The sequence below is a fragment of the Anabrus simplex genome, chromosome 2 (assembly GCF_040414725.1).
Source record: "Anabrus simplex isolate iqAnaSimp1 chromosome 2, ASM4041472v1, whole genome shotgun sequence".
Lineage (NCBI taxonomy): Eukaryota > Metazoa > Arthropoda > Insecta > Orthoptera > Tettigoniidae > Anabrus > Anabrus simplex.
In genome coordinates, this window is record NC_090266.1 from 643,157,343 (window position 1) to 643,175,417 (window position 18,075).

Sequence of the window (18,075 nt, forward strand, 5' to 3'; positions counted from 1 at the left end):
TTTCCTCACTCCACCGATAAAATATTTACCATGAGTTTCACTACAACATTTTACTCCCAAAACAATATTAAAACAAAACAGAAGCCAACAATTATCATCATGTGATGCGACAAATATAAACATACATAAATCATATCTACAAACTATATACCAGAACTGAACATGGTTCTGAAGGCCAAGCTTCAAATTGATTATCCTACGGATAAGAAGACCGCCCCTTCCTAACCTTCAGTACCTTACCACAATGACATCATCACAGTGGTATCTCTTTACCATGTGTCATACCTGTACACAAAAAAATTAAACCCAGTCACCTCATTATACTCTGCTACTAAGCCATACACATCCACAGTGTTAAATGTCTGCTATGGGATGAATAAATAACAACAAGCATGTTGTATTATTCCAAGAATAAGCAAGAAATAAACACGTGGACTACATTTCATCAAGTCGTAATTAGTTCTGTGCACCACATATTACCTCCAAATTACACATATAAAAGCCCGCCCACAATGTGCATTTTCTCTGCGAGGAATAATCCATACTTTTACAATACATCACCATGTAGCATCTTCCACCAACCGCTCACCGAGAATGTGAATAAATGAGTAATGCACTCATCATGACTCCGTAATTGTGCCGTAATGCACCCGTAAAGAACTCGTACAGCTAAGAATTTGCAGTGCCAATTGTCATCAGCAGCAACCTCAATAGCAGTGATCAGCAACTGCAAACACATGCACATTTAAAATAATAAACTCGTAGCACGCACGCACAATATGCTTCGTCCATCACTCCATAACAAGCAAGCTGAGAAACTCGTTGCACGTGCACACATATATAGGCTCGCTCTATGTGGCGTAGCGTCTACTAAAATCCACAGGAAACAACACCTTCTACTGCCACATCTTTAAGCGTTTCTTGGTCAATGCAACCTTTGTCTAAATCAGAGTTTTCAGATTGGTTACCAAGCTGCCAATCTGCAAATGGCGAACTTGCACGTTTGTCCCCATTGATGAATTATCTTCAGCATCCAATCCCCGGCCTAAGCCCGGGTTTCTAAACCACATGTTGTAACACATTCAACTGACTTCAACCGCCTTTCCCGATATAGCCTCTGTTTTCCGTGTTGCACAATTCTTACACTGCCAAGCGATGTGCAGACTCTTACACAAATTGAAGTTACACAGATACAAAATTCCCTACTAGAAATTCTTCTTATAATCTTATGTTTTTACATTATAAATGAACAAAATTACATGATTTTCATGACTTTAATATTACAAATTATTTTACGAAAATTTCCTAACCTAAAAATTGAGGATCATACATTTCTACAGTTACACTATGTCATATTTACGGCAATATACGGTTGTCATTTTCTTCACAGCATGTCAGTGTTGTGTTTGGAGTTGTCGTCGTAAACCTTGCACGTATGCTGCAAGTGTCCTTCCTTCTTCACGCCCACTGCAGTTATTCTGTGTAGAAAATAATCTCTACCTACTAGCCTTCACACAGATGATGCTTGTGATTCTTTAGTAATTTCAGCAGCAACACGACTCACCAAATCATCTGCCAAACTTTCAAAAAATTTTGATAGGGGAAGAAAAAAAAACGGGCCTGTTCACAGCAGCAATATCTTGTTTACATTGTGTTCCCGTGCTTCTCACCTCCCTTCGTCTTTTTGCAACTGGTTCTTCTGGTGATCCTGAGGGGGTTGTAGATTTTCATTTTCTTCTTCACATTCACTTTCATACAGATCAGAATCCGAATCGTTTACAAGTTCCATAATAATCGTGGTGTTTTTTTTTTTTTTTAATGTAATCCTTGGGCTGTATGCACGCGTAGGATTCCAGTTACTTGTACTAGGTCCGGGATCCATATCTCAATATATAGTATAAATCAACTACATGAGAGATGGTTGCAGATTGCTGACTAACTAGACTTTCATTCTAAATCTGTGAAGTCATATAATCCATCATTAGAACACGTGCGCATAAATTTGAGCATATCGAACCAGAGCGTGCGAGGAGTACATATTTCAGCAATTAGGTAAGATCTAGCTGAGCGCACGTGGCTACGAAACCTTGTCTCATGGTTGCACCATCAATCACTATCGATCAATAACACCACCTATCAATAGTAAAGGAAATCGACAACAGTGTAAAACAAAAACTAATCCGATAACATGAATAGTTTTCGAGTGACTGAATTTCAAATTTTGTGGTAGTAGTATTACTAAAAGCAGCACTCAGGCTCATGCCGCGTGATAGTAATATTACTACCGCCGGGTGCATACTGTTAATAATAATACAAACCACTTGGTGAACTAATGGGTCATCTCTAGGAAACGCTGTCAACTTGTTTGGTCATGTTAACTGCCATTTTCCCAGAAAGTGTGGCAGACATTTTTGCAATAAATGATGAAGTCACCTAAATTTATGATGTTTATTTGTTTCACTTCCTCTTACTTTTCTTTCAGGTTCACACACGACAGTGTAGTTGTCACTGCCCCTGCTAAAGTAAAAGCGACTTGTGACTTACAGTTGCCGTCCATGTCTTCTCTTACCACAAAGACTTCAAGTCAAGCTTTCTTTCTACGTATACTGAAGGTTATCGTTCAAATCCGGGAGAACGTTCGTATGGCACGGAACAGACAGCGCGAAAACAGTGGTAAGTACACCTTATTTCTTTAGTGACACCATAATTAACACTGCTCCGTGAATATTTGCTTATTCACGTGTCTCTCATAGGCAAGAATGAGATCTGCCTTTCTTGACAGTACCAAATTGCTTGAAACGGCATTTTTCTAACCTATTTACAGCCATACGGTCGTTGCCGTTATTACTATAATTTTCATCCCTGATGAAGTTTACAAAAGTCAAAAATAAGTTCGGTTCAGTGTTTGTTTTGTTTTGTTTTGTTTTGTTTTGTTTGTTTGCTTGTGGTGACATCATGGGAGAATGACTTAAAACAGAATTTTTCGAAGTCTGGTATTTAAGTTCATGAATAGCTGAGTGTGCACTAGGCTATAAATCACTGTATTTGATTACTGTACAATAGCATAGTAGTATTAAGAGGACCAAACTAGGAAATGGCAGTTTTCTCCATTAACCCGGCAGCACCGTGCGGTACCGTATAATACCAATGTGCCTTACTTCAGATTTTCCCATACTGATCCTTATTTGCACCATAAATCTGGCGACTTCGCTTTACGTTGTCAAGGAGATACTCCCTACAATGCCTGACATCACCAGAGGGTTTTATTTGAGTGTGTGTTAGAGGCAAACAACTGGTTGAAATTTGAGATTGTGTTGAGAGGAATAAAACTGGCTGCCCATCTAAAGTACGTTGCTTTATTTTGTTTATAAATTTTGACAATACAATTTTGTATGATGTGGTTTATTATTTTTGAAATATAAGTCCATGAATTCAAATAAGCAATTCGTCAGCATTTTATGACACTAATTATTCCGTTGGTACAGTATGGTACCGCACGGCGCTTACCGTACCTCTGTTCCTTTTTTCCTCCTTGCTTGTAAGGGTGATTCTAAAGTAACAATTCATACTGTAGTTGCAAGTAATGATTTGTGTGTGTCACACAGCTGTATAATTGTAGATTTTACTAAAAACATCCATGCCGTAACACACTGAACTAATGGAATCGAGTGTATTATCTGAGGAAGATGAAGGGGCCTCACAGATAACCTTACGGGAGATCAATTTCGAGCACCAGCAGATGTAGTGTTAAAGCAGCAAATTCTGCACAGGGGTAAAGAATCCATGTTAATGATTCGTGGGCTGGGAAGAGAGCGAAATCATCACCTCGTCCACCTCGAACCACAACAGTCCACTTCCCTAGTGTGAAATATTCCACTTTTCGATATATGATGCTGACCGAAATACTGTATTTGAGGGGTTTTCTTTAACGATGAAATTGTGAATTTCTTGTGCTCTGAAGCCAACAAGTATGCACTTTTTACAAACGAAAAATAACCCCGAAGAAATGAAAACATTCTCCATTTTACTTCTGAGTGGCTATGTGTAAGCGCCACCGTCAGAAAAGGGTAGGTGTAAAATATTTATTACTATATATATTTGAATGGTATATTGGAGAGAAATAATTACAGTTGTTCCATCTTTTTTTCTTTTTAGAGTATCTGACACCTTGAGATTCAATGGACTACATTACTATGTCGCTCCAACAAACCAACGCCGGCACCCTGCGGCCAATGGATGCGAATCCCGCAGCTGCACTGAATGCGTCAAGTGTAGTGAGCGTTCTTGCAAACTGCATTTTGCCATTCTAAACTAGTGAAAAGTGGACTTAGGTGACTAAATAAGAAAAGCTGAAGTATATAGTAATATTATTCCTATTTCCTCAAGATATGTCACGTCTGAGCTAATGTTGTTTTTTGGAATTCCCAAAGGGATGTCACAAATGAATCTACAAACACAGTTTGTTCTTTTGTTTATTGCTAAGTAATGTGCAAGTGATATTCTGCAACGATATTAAGCACTAAATTTCGTGGTATTATAATGAGATAACAATTTTTATGTTCCACTCAAAAGCTATGTCAAGGGCCGTGCAGTACCGTACAATACCAGGCCCTCATTTAGAAACCAACCATCCAATTTTTAGAAAAATGTCTATTAAATGTTCTCTAATATGTGAATGCTGGGAATATTAAATAAAAATTGAAAACTCTGCCGTTCCCGGGTTAATATTTGCTATATTGAAAAACTGAACATAATAAAATCTGTGCAAAATATCATTTTTGATGTTTCCTGTTTCATGGTTTTTACCATACAAGGAATAATAATATATATTTTGCCCCAGAGGAGTGCAACAGGCTTCAGCAGCCGCCACAATTCCCGTCCTCGCCGCTAGATAGGGGCTTCATTCATTCCATTTCTGACCCGGTCGCATGACTGGAAACAGTCTGTGGATTTTCATTTTCATTCATGATTATTACATTCTTCCACAAACATCCATGTATCTCTGAAAATATTAACTGCATCTCAAGACTGAACATAACAAAAGTTACAGTAACTATTATATCCAATCATTTATGTCTTGTGTAATTAATGGAAATATTCATGAATGTAGATTTTTTTTAGTGATACGTCCATCCGTGCTAAGTAGTGCTGATATGGAAACGTCATTGTCATCTTGGTAATGAGTTCATTGGGAATGACAGTTGTGGTTGTTGTGATTGTTTCTATAAGGTGCAAAACCTGTGGTCTCAGCCGATATTGATCAGGGAGATAATGAAGAAGAAGAAGAAGAAGAAGAAGAAGAAGAAGAAGAGGGAGGAAGAGAAGAAGAAGAAGAAGAGTCTCTTAACTTCAGATGTGCCGGTCTGAGTGGCTCAGACGGTTAAGGCGCTGGCCTTCTAATCCCAACTTGGCAGGTTCGATCCTGGCTCAGTCCGGTGGTATTTGAAGGTGCTCAAATACGACAGCCTCGTGTCGGTAGATTTACTGTCACGTAAAAGAACTCCTGTGGGACTAAATTCTGGTACCTTGGTGTCTCCAAAGACCGTAAAAGTAGTTAGTGGGAGGTAAAGCAAATATTATTATTATTATTATTATTATTATTATTATTATTATTATTATTATTATTATTATTATTATCATTATTATTATTATTATTATTATTATTATTATTATTATTATTATTATTATTATTATTATTAACTTCAGATGTCTTAATATTGATGAGCCAGAAAAAAAAAAACAGTAAATGTGAAGGCCCAAATTGTCCTTAACCATTTGAGCAGTGAGTTTTTCAGTTGCTACTGACCCACCCGTTGTGAGTTTTTTTGATGGAATTTAAAAAGTGGATAAAACTATATTATTTTATCTTGTACATTATTTCCATAAATGATAACAACATTTAAAGTGTTACAGCCCTATTTGTTATTCTTGCATTGTTTTTAAGGGGTGTACAATTATTGAATAACATGTTGTAATGTGTGTAATGCACAGTAAAATGGCAGATTGTGATGCAAGTTTTTTTTTTTACAGCAGTGATTAAGGTTATGTGTGTGTTTAATTTGTAAATAGATGTGAATAAATAACTGTACCAACTGACAGCATTTTGCATGTGTCTTTGTGGATACGTTAACTTGCGACCGTGACAAGGACGTAAGAATATGCGAATAAATACGAGTGTGTGTAGTAGCTCAAAATGCAAGTGATACTAGAGAATATGTTGCTGAAACAACTCATGGATGAATTCGGTGGAAAATATAACAAGAAATGTATAATGTCATCCGTTAAAACCTTGTCTGTGAATCCAGTTAATTGACATCATGTATATATACGATATATGTAACAAAAATAAGGTCCAATAAAACTGCCTTGTGGAATCCCCTTTTAATCTCTACTTGATCAGATAGTTCTTCACCTGCTCTGATCCTCTGAGTTCTGTTTTCTTGAAATAAAGCCACCCATTCAAGCTCAGGCTTGTAATCTGCTTTATGTTTATCACCCTTTCCGTTGTACACAGGGGCTACTATAACAACTTTCCATTCATTTGGTGTAGCTACCACGTGCAAACAGTAATCAAACAAATACAGTGGAACCTTGGATTGCGAGCATAATTCGTTCCGGCAACTTGCTTGTAATCCAAAGCGCTCGTATATCAAGGCAAGTTTTCCCATAAGAAACAATCGAAACGCGGATGATTCGTCCACAACACAAAAATATTTATTTGCATACCATTTCTAAAACAAAATATAACGTAAAAAAATTAAAGTGCACTTTTCCTCACAATAGAATCATTGTTGGTGTGAGGGAGACGAGATGACATGAGAAGAGTTACTGTGTAGCACGAATTTCACTAACGGAATCACTGCTATCTGTTGGCTCACTGGAATTGTTTTCTTTTTGTGCAAATTTAACGAGGAACCTATCCAATGCCTGTTAATTTTGCCTCTTTTTGAGGATTTCACGAAAATGTGACATTGCATTGTCATTGAACTGATTCATCGCTCGCACTGATACGTCCTTATTCGGGTGGTGTTTTTCTACAAAATTTTGCACCATTTCCCACATTTTGCATTTCTCCCGAATCTCAGTTGTGGTGGGAGATTCCATTGACTTGTCCTCTTCCTCTTCCCCAGACGAGATCTCCATAACCTCCTCCTGTTGTTCGCGATGCAGATCTATCAGCTCGTTAGTGGTCAGTTCCTGGCTATGTTCTTCCACCAGCTCTTTAATGTTCACGTCATTCACCTCCAGCCGCATAGTCTTCCCTAAGGACACAATTTCATCAACAGTCAGCGGCTCATGGTCGCCAACAATCCCCTCAAAGTCACGTCCAAGAACACAGTCAGGCCACAGCTTTCCCCAAGCGGAAGTGAGAGTTCTCTTGGTGACTCCTTCCCAGGCTTTATCGATGATCTTCAGGCAGTTCATGTTGGGGAAATGATTTCTCCCAAACTCTCGGAGGGTAAGGTTTGTTTCTTCGGTCACTTTGGAGCATCGCTGAAATTGTGCTTTGGTGTATAGCTTCTTGAAGTTCGAAATGACTTGCTGATCCATAGGCTGGAGTAGTGGAGTGGTGTTGGGAGGAAGCAACTTAACCTTAACGAACTTGAATTCCTCCAGTAAGTTGTCCTGGAGGATGAGGGGGAGCATTGTCCATGGCCAGCAAGACTTTGCGCGGCAGATTATTTTCTGAAAGTTAGGTCTTCACTACAGGACGAAAGACCTCCCTCGTTTATCCATTCAACAGATGAACAGGGGAGGGGAAAACGTAGGCACACGTGATGCTCGTATTGCGGAACCTCACTCGCTTATCAAGTTACAATTTATTTACAATGTTTACTCGTCTGCATAACACTCGTAGACCAAGTTACTTGCATTCCGAGGTTTCACTGTACTTCAGTTATGGTACTATATCTGAACCCATTGCCTTTAGTATAGACCCAGAAATCTTGTCAATTCCTGCATTCAAACCTCATTGTGTCAATCAATCAGTGAATCATTATTGATCTGCATTTAGAGCTGTAGAACAGGTGTCAGACTCCCTATCAATTGTTAAACTAGTCTTTCAATAAAATTGTTTTTAAAACTTGGAAAATTGATGTTGTATAAGTTTGTAATTTGTGTTGTACAACATGAAATCTCCATATTTCTGTTGTTGAATGATTTTTGCAGTACTCCTCCTTTTCATTTCAGACTCTTTGGATATCTTACTTGGTGATAGTTCTACAGAAGAGCAGATCTCTGGAACAGATGAGCGACATCCTCCCGCACCTGATGCAGCAGGTGGAAGTACTTCTATACCTTTGCCTCCTACCGAAGTAGAGGGCCAAGGACAAATGCCAGCTCCAGACCAAAGTCAACCTCAGGTGCCGAAGGAAACAACTGCTGAGGTATTAGGTAAGGTTCCTGTGCAGTTAGGATATTCGGTAAATTAAGCTTAAAATTACAGCGAAACCCATGCAACATAAGTATGACGTAGAAACTGTTCATGGAGGAGGGTAATGGTGGTTTAGATGCGAGACCAACAAACAGTGTCTGAAGGGTAGAATAAAGAAAGAAAAGAATATAGCACAGACATTTATAAAAGTAAAATATACCAGAAATCTTTGGAAGGATTAACTAATCGCTTAGTGACGAACTGTGAAAGCCCATTAGCTAGTTTAGTATTAAGAGTAGTACATGCCCTCAGAAATGTATTCAGAACCTCCAGATAATTCCATATGTGTAATTTAATGTGGCCAAACTACGAGGGCAAATGAAAAAGTAAGTTACACTAACTCGCCGTGAGTGCAGGCTGTGTGTCGTGACCATGGCCAATGTGGAGCAAGCTACAGTAACTGCTGACATGTCCGATAGGGAGTTTGGTGAGTTATACCGTCATGTTGTGTGTGCAGAGCGGGCTAGGCTCAGTGGTGCGTCAACTGGATGTTCACTCCAAATTGGAGGTGCATGCATCGATGAGATTTCAGTGGGTTAAACGGCTCGATTGCACAGACATTCATCGTGAAATCACTGCTGTATATGTTGAACACGCAATTTTTCGCCCAGGTATTGTAAAGTGGTGTAAGTAATTTGACGCCGAGCGCACGGATCTCACGGGTGAACATTGCAAAGGCAGGCCCGCTACATCCAGTACCGTTGCAAATGTCAACCGTGTGGATGGGATCATTAGAAAGAATCGGCGCAAAATACTGCAGGAAATTACCAGCCTGCTGAACATTTTGTATGGCAGTGTGTTCTCCATTGTTCACCAGCACCTTAGATTTTGAAAACTGTATCAAAGATGGGTCCCACATCTGCTCACCGATGTTCACAACGGACAACGTTTCCAATCGTCACTGGCATTTTTGCAATGATATTCAATCGATGTTCTCTTCATCCCCTGTGATAATAATTTGCCGCACAAACTTGTTGCCCTCCACAGAATTTCAAACTCCGGATTCTACAAATTGAAATATTTACATTGTAAGGCAAACTATGTGGGTCCGTCTGGCAGAAATTTCAGTATCAGATATCAAGAATTTACTGTTGCTAAGAAATACAAAAATACATTTTATTTGATTAATTATTTAAAGTCATTAAAAAACAAGACAATGCCCTTAACATAAGAAAGGATCAGCCCCCTAACTCGTCAAGCTTTGATGTGGCCCCGCCTACTCCAGTCCCTCCCTCTATGCCCCCTCCACCTCGCATTGACAAGGCTGTTTCCCAGCCAGAGCATTCATGTCACACGCCGAAAACTAGTCGCATACAAATACGGCTACAGGCTAGCTTAGAATATCCAATGGGGCCAGCCAGGAGTAAGTTGTGGTTTAAGTCTTGAGATTTTTCTTATTAAAACCTCCCAGTTTATTTGATTTTAGTTTAATTCTTGCTTTTCTTTGTCTTTTAGAAATCCCACAAGTTTTGTATCCTACATCTATGTTTGCTGTTTTTCTTGGCAAGAATTCTCAAGTTTCATATTTCTCGTTTGAACTCCACTACAAACAAGAGAAAGTTCCCCGCTATGCGCTTTGTTATTGCCCCACCTCATGAGTGTTTAGTTCGTATATTGTTGTATGAAAGAAGATTCATTTGAAAATGTTATTTATGATACATATTTCATTTACGATACAGTGCCATAACACATTGATGAACATTTTAAAGATTATTATGTGGATTGTTGTTGCATCGGTGATCCTAATGTTTTTTTGACTAGATAAACATGTTAATCCATTCATTGAATTTTGTTTAGTTTTGTTAATCTACAGATGTATCTAATGGGCCAAGCACCTGATGTCCAATAGGGAAGTTAGGATTTCCCTCATTTAACCATGTAATGTTTTAATTGGAAATGTTTTAGTCTTTTTATAATATATAGTAGCTGAAGATGTCCAACATTTGGATGAAATATTGTACCAGTAAAGCCTAGGTCCTGGTCCATAGTTATCAAAAGAAATGTTGTTCCAGCATATAAGATCCGTCCGACGTACGAACATCTAAGTAAAAGAATGTTCCAGTATGTACCAGACTCTACGAGTGCGCTAGGCGGAGTCAAGTGACGTCACCTGTCGTTCAAAGCTCACCTTCCCTAGAGATATTTCTCGAAAATATCTTTCTTTTCGCAAGTTTTCAATGCCTGTACCAATTTTAATGGAACAAACGCTAAATTGTAGCGGACGTCATGAAAACTAACCTCTATAAATTCCAAATTAATCCATCCTATGGTTGCTGAGTTACAATGATTTAAAATCTAACAGAAATTACGCACTCACGGTCACATGACCGAGGGAAACTACCCCTCCCAGCGCCAGCTATATATGCCACTGGGTCAAGGCTAACAAGTAGTTGTGTGTTGAGTTCAGTTCAGTTCATTGCAAGCAGTCCAGTCTAGCAGTGCAGTATGTGTATGAGTAAGAGAGAGAGGAGACTGGCCCTCGCATAGTATGTTCGTGCAGTCTCGAAGACAGTACTTTTCGTCGTGTTTCGCGGAGACAAAATTACGGGCTAGTAAATCGCCATCGTACTTGAAAAAAAAAAAAAGACGTCGCACCGTAAGTAGTCTATTGTGCCGCGACTATGATATAACTTACAGACATTTCGAAGTATAACACGTACGAAATCAGTGGAGTTCGAAGTTATATATTGGACATTCACAACAGGACGTGTGGACTTAATTAATTGCACACAATATTAAATTACCAACAGAAACTGTCATGTACAGTAACTTTAACTATTCTAGAACTTATTTTCTAACATAGCACATCCTTGGACTGTGTTTTTTTATTTATGTGCCATATTAGGACATGACGTGTTACAGTGATAAACTTAGTGAAAGTTAAGAACTTTTTCTAAATATAGTTCTATCAACATTAGAGAATTAGTGTTTTCTGTCAGGACAACGATTTAAAGACTGTGGTTAGAGACGGTCATGAGAAATATTACGTGTTTGCACTGTGTTGGACGTTCTCAGTGACAGTTTAAAATAGTTTTTTTTTTTTTTTTTTTGCATCAAGGACTGTGATCACTCATTGGACGTCCTAAAATTAACATAGTATCTGTAAATACTACTTGCATGTTCCGTGTGTTAAGATCATTTCCACGAGCAGCAGAAATCTTCAGAAAATTCTACAAGATCCAACTACCTTCAACATCATTTCATCTATGACGTCAACGTGGTTTCTCCTTGGAACTTTAAGTTTGAGTCATCATCCGCACCCGCGGAATGTTCCAGATTCTCATCAGTATTCGTAAGCCAAGTTTTTTAATAAGTGAGTAGTCACAAACTGACTTTCTTTTTTTTTTTCCTTTTTTACCAATCGTGAACAGTGGTTTACCCAGTGCTGCGTGTGACGATACTTCGTAGTTTTCCACCATTACTCAAAATTCGTCTCTTAATGATAAATCTATTTTCAAAATCTATTTCACATAAGAAAGACTCTAGGAGTTTCAAGTGTTCTATGTTCCAAGGCTCACAAACTGAGAAACTCTCAACAGAAGTTCAAATTCTTATTTTCAATTATAAGTGTGTTCATGTCATGTCATAATACTTAGAAAGACTTTAGGTGAAAAACTGACACTTTATGTTTTCGCAAAAGACTATTGGATCTGTGAGATTTATTTATTTTCACAAATTGCATTCAAGAAGATTTACGTTAACCCTTTTGATTTTAACAAATTATTTACATTCTATATCGACATTGCAGGGTGGTGAATTGATTAACATTATTAATAAATTGTATGAAAAAGGGTATAACCCTCTATTATTCGCCCTGCAAATCTATCCTGCTCTGTACCGGCTCCAAAAACCAACTTCCACTACCTGAGATCCTTCTCATGCCTTACGCCCCGAACTTTTACTGGTACAATATGTTCTACGGTACTAACTTTTATCAGGTGACAAAGATTTGAATTCACTAATTAAATGAAATAATGAATAGGTGGATCTAGTAACATTTTCGTGTAAGTATAGGCTCCGTGCGCTGATGGGAGAAAAGTCCACCTCTGTAATATAACAGTTGGCGCTACTAGCTGCCTTCCTCGGAGGCCCTGGCTTGAATCCTGACACTGCCAGAAACTGGTACCGGTATGTGATTAAAACGTTGCATGCAGCTCATTTCCATTAGAGGTGTGCTTGAAAAGAAATGCACCACCACGGGACGAGGACATGAATATTACGAGTAACAAGAACTTGGACGTGAATTTTTCAAACCTTATTGGCATCGTTCAAACATCGTCCTTTGTATACTTGTTTCATGTGCTGTTTTCATATTTACGTTTTGCACCTCTGATCGGGAAGTTATGGGGAACGCGCTAACTATACGCTGCCTGGCTGCTGACGCAGCTCGACGCTGCCCAGTTGGTTCACGTCCGCTGCTTCGCTCCTCCCTACCTCTCTGCCACACTCCGATCCCGCGGTCCTTATAAATTTAAGACTATTTATTTGTTCAATTTGGGCGGTTAAACTTGCGTTGGGCACATGCAGTTTTCACCGTAGCATTCTACTGCCTCCCATGAATATTCCTACCAAATTTCAACCGAATCTGAGTGTAACACATGTATGTGTTCCCTCGTGAGTCAAATACAAATGGTAAGAAGTGACCATTGTAGTCTATACAATGCATAGTTATGTATGGATTTTCCTTCGCATTAGGCCTGTTATGTTCTGCGAGTACAGTACTGACGTGATGTTTTCAAGCCTATGGGTAAGTTTTGTTCTGCTTTAGACACACATTAGTTGTTAAGTAGAATGGCAGTATCTCATACCATTAAGGGACGTTGACCTAGATGTTAGGCCCCTTTAAACAAGCATCGTCATCATCATCGTCATTATTGTCATCAGAATGGCAGTCCCTTAAACTAAGTAAAGGAAGTGAAGGCTGGTATATGTGGTTATGATTACCTTATTCCAAGACAAATAAAGCAATTGATTCTGAAAGAAAGTATAGAATTTTAATTATTTATCTCAGTCGAACAGAGCAGGAACAGAAAATGCGATTAAAACATTTGCCTCCATAAATTCCTATAAAACACTGGACAGGTAATAAGAATGTTACTCTCAGTTCATTCAATCTCGAAATCAGGATCACCATTGAATCCATCTATGCCGTCCACGATGTCTGAATCTCCCTGAAGTTTCTGGTAAAATTGTTTGTCATCTGCAAGTATTAGGTGCATCAGTGACTTAAGGTCTCCAAGTTTGGCTCCAGAGATAGATTTTCCATTTGGCCACAAAGGTATTAATGCCTGATTAAAGGGAACTTTAAATTTCCCCTTAGTCGTCCCAGTCTTGACATATTTAGATTTATTCCATATATTCACAATCAGATTTAGTTTTGACGTACATACTGAACGGCTGTGATTTCAAGATCCGGATTTCTTTTAGTTTTTGCCAGTTTATCTTGCAACCATGGACATCTGTTTCCTGATACACGATCAGTTTTTCAAGTTCTGATGAAATGAAGAATGACGTGCCTTCCATCTGGCGAACAGCAATAGGGTTTTTCTGCCTGCAGTTTCTCATTATGTTTACGTAGTCCTCTGCAGTGTATAAACGCTGATGAAATTTGAGGGCATGCTAAATATTTGCAAAATCGCTGCTTTCAATATTCTGATCTGGAATTCACTGATTTGGTGCATATTACCTAGCATAACATGTTAAAATACCATTACAGTGAAACCTTCACAGCTTCCTCCATGACGCAATGTGAGAAATGAGGCTCTTGTTCTAATGATGCAAAATGGAACGTCGCATAGTCTGCTGATGCAGTTTACAGTTTAACTGATTCCTGCTATGTCGCTTAGTTTTTCAGTTTACTGACAACTAATACCCTCCTGTAAGAGAGTGGGAAGTTTATTATAAATAGTTCAAGCTTTTCTCTACAAGATAGTGCTAAAATCTCAATTTTCGCCAAATGGCGCTTAGTCTATTTATGCATAACTCCATCCAATTTTATGCTAAAATCTACTGAAAGATCCAAATAAGGTATATAATATTCCCCTGTATATTAACTGAAAATTCTCTCTAATTTGCACGCATGTACACACATAAAATTTAGGAGGCATTCCTCATGAAATTCTATTCTTTCAGGAGAAGGAAATCGTGCAAGGCCTAGTAAGGAAGACAGTCAAACTCCTTTCCCCACACTCAGTGATCAGTTGCCATTGGATCATTTGTGGGCCACCTTGAGTGCTTGCTTGCTGGAGTTAGCTGAAACACCTGATCACCATGCAGTTTTGGTATTGCAGGTATAAACTGTTTCTTAAGATATTGTAATAATTTGAAATAATTTTCTGTGAATGGCATTTCAGTATTATTATTTTTATCCTAAAACTCTGTAGCCTGCTGTGGAAGCATTCTTTTTGGTCCATTCCACTGCTGCTGAAGAACAGCGGATGTCATCTGGTAATCGTTACTCAAATGGACAAAATGCCCAATCTGAAACAGTTCCTGCTTCAGAAGTTGCTGTTGCACAACCAAACGTTACTCCAGTTTCACCTTTGCAGTCTGATTCAGAAGGGGGAACAAATACTCAAACCAGTTCATCAAGGAATGGTTATAATTGGGAGTCATCTGCGTCATCTGTGGCTAACCTTCCACGTGACCAACAAAAGTTCCTAAAATTTGCCGGTGAGTGTATTTTATTTTTTATTTTTTTATTTTTCTGTGGCATTATTCCAGCAACCGTGAACTAAAATAAATTATTTTTCTTCTGTAATGTCTGTAAGTTAGAATTCATAGCATTATAGGAGTGTTCCAATAAAGATTGTGATAATTTTGTTTTCTACGTCGCACCAACACAGATGGGTCTTATTGCGACGATGGGATAGGAAGGGGCTGCGAATGGGAAGGAAGTGTGTAATGTAAATAAAATATAACTGACAAAATTAATAACAAAATTGAGAGCCACCTGCAAAATACTTGCAAAATACTCTGTTGAGAGTGAAAGAACTACTCCTCCCAAGGCGACGGTCATAAGGCTAACAAGGCTCCAAACTTGCTTTATTATTTTACCTGCTACTATTTAACCCTGAAATTGAATCTGGGTAGCATGCTATGTTCCTCTTTACTCTCCGTTGCCATAAGACATATCTGAGTCAATGTGACGTAAAGCAAATTCTAAATAAAAAAGTAACTTCTTCACTCCAACAATAAGAAGAATTTGCCATAAGTTTCACTATGTGAATTTACTCCAGAAACATACAGAGCAAAACAACAACAATAATCGTGATGAGACCAACTCGTTTTGTTGCTTATAGAAACTCATAAATTATCAAAAATTGACAGACCACAGATGTATAATATATCCGCTGTTCAGTTACACTCGGTCTTCATGTACATATTATTGACACTTATTATGTACTTCAAGGTAATACTCCAACAGGCCCTGCCTGATGCTACTTGAATTCCACTTTATCTAGTAAGGATAAGTACAACGACTTTCCTTTCACTTGGATGCCCCTTTCATGAGAAGGTCATCGCTAAACTGATTTACATACTTCCTCTTCACTGACGCGTTAAGTCCTCCCAGCTTCCAACAACTATTTCCAAAGGTTGGTCTGGCCCCTCACTTCCCTCCCAGACATTAATATACATGAATCGCCTCCTTGGTTCACAGATCTATGTGCATAGTTTTCGAGATCAGGCTTCAGAGTGATGATTTTGTATGGATGAGAGTGCTGTCCCTTTCTTAGCCTCCTTTGGATGAACAAAATAATACCATCACCATGGAATAAAGTTACCATGTATTATAACTGCATGAGGTACGAAAAACAATTCCAGTCACCTCCCAATACTATGTAAATCTATCCAAACAACTTTGTAATGTAGAATCAATGAACAACGAATGCCATGTTGAATCAGTGAAAGAATGACCAAGCAGTAAATACTCAGCCTACTGTTTCATCTAGCAGTAATCAGTTCTGTGCAAAATAACACATTAGTTGCACATTACACATATAAAACACCTTGCACTGTACATTCTCCCAGAGAATGAACGACCAATTGAATACCATGTAGCGTCTTCCACAGAACGCACACAGAGAATGAACTAGTAATAACCTCGTTAACAACTCTTAATGCATTCGTAATGAACTCAGCCTCGTTATGATTACCGTCGCACGCGCGCTCATGTATGTATAGTCTTGATCCACATGGCTATAGCGTCTCCAGAAGTTCACTGGTAGGAATGCTCTCCCTGACAAATGTTCAAGCGTCGCTCAGTCAGCGCAACCTCACTCAAAATCGGAGCCTCTGGATTGGCTGCAGAGTGGCCGATACAAAAATTAGCAAACTCTCGTGTACATCCACATTGATGAATTACAATCTTCAACCTATACTTCTCAACTGTAGTCCGGAATTTCAAGCCACTTGTTGCACCACTTTTAACGGACTTCAACCGTCTTTACAGATACAGTTACTGTTTCCCATGTTCCACAATCTTGAGTAACCTTCACTGCTATGCCATATGTACAGACTCTTAACCAAATTAAAACTTATACGAATATAATAATATACGTGTTCAATATGTCCTAACTACAGAATCTTCTTGTAACACTATGTTCTTGCATCTTAATTTAACAAACTCGCATGATATTCACTACTTTATATTACAAAATTATTTTATGAAAATTTCCTAACCTAAAATTGGGAGATCATACTTATGTAAAGCGACAGTGGGTGGACTATCTCCTAAATGTAAGTTGACAGCTTCGTACCCCAAACCACACAGCCGCTTGCTCTTCGATTGTGATATAGAGCCACCAAGTGCGATAAGTAGGCAAGATGTGTCAAGTTATTTAAAATGGTATTCTCTGTACAAGGAAGAGAAGGCAGTTGCACCCTGAAAAGGAATTGTTAACCCTTACAGGGTATACCTTAAACTGGGGTGAATCCTACCAAAAATGGGAATTTAAAAAAAAATATTCTGTTCACTGCAGTTGGATCACAATGCAAATTTGAAAGTATTACTTCTTGACTTTGATGATAGTAATTCATTTATATTGTATTCTTCCATTATATTGGTTCAGCTGGTGATCATTTTACCTTGCAAGGAGGAGTGAATCCGATTCCTCATTTATTTTACAAATAAAAAAATCGTGCTACTAGTGTGTGAATTGGATTACTATTTTGTGTTCTTACAAAGGTAGAATATTTACAACTGACCTAACTTTATTATTTTCATTTACAAAAAGAGTACAGTGCATTTAATTCCATACCTGCCGACTTTTACGGTTTATCCTTAACATTTACGGAAATTATAGCATTTTACGTTTTTACGGATGGATGGTGTAATTTTACGACTTTGTGGAAAAAATTTGAAGCGTTAACATTCAATAATCACTCCACTTCCGAACAATCGATTGTTTGCGTGGGTCGAAGGCAAGTCCACGATAGTCGATAACTCATTCTTGGATATGATTGGTATTTTTAACCGTGTGATGTTTGTGTCGTTAATGGAATAGAATTTAAAGCTGGGATAACCAGTTCTTCCGTGTGAATCTTCGGTGTCGATAGGCTCTGCTCCGCAAATTCTTTGTTCCACTCTGTTCGCTTGTCAGTTAGATTGCATAGCCATAGATCTTTCCAAAGCCTTTGAT

At 38.4% G+C, this 18,075-nt stretch overlaps 1 protein-coding gene across 1 annotated transcript in view; it reads left to right on the forward strand.

The window, feature by feature from the left end:
• The window catches only part of HUWE1 (HECT, UBA and WWE domain containing E3 ubiquitin protein ligase 1), a 1,366,532-nt gene that overhangs the window by 1,255,350 nt on the left and 93,107 nt on the right, over positions 1 to 18,075 (forward strand). Inside the window, exons 52-55 of the mRNA XM_068226019.1 lie at positions 2,483 to 2,673; positions 8,191 to 8,394; positions 14,567 to 14,724; positions 14,818 to 15,106. Coding sequence (XP_068082120.1) covers positions 2,483 to 2,673; positions 8,191 to 8,394; positions 14,567 to 14,724; positions 14,818 to 15,106 — 842 coding nt within the window. The remainder of the gene's footprint in view (positions 1 to 2,482; positions 2,674 to 8,190; positions 8,395 to 14,566; positions 14,725 to 14,817; positions 15,107 to 18,075) is intronic.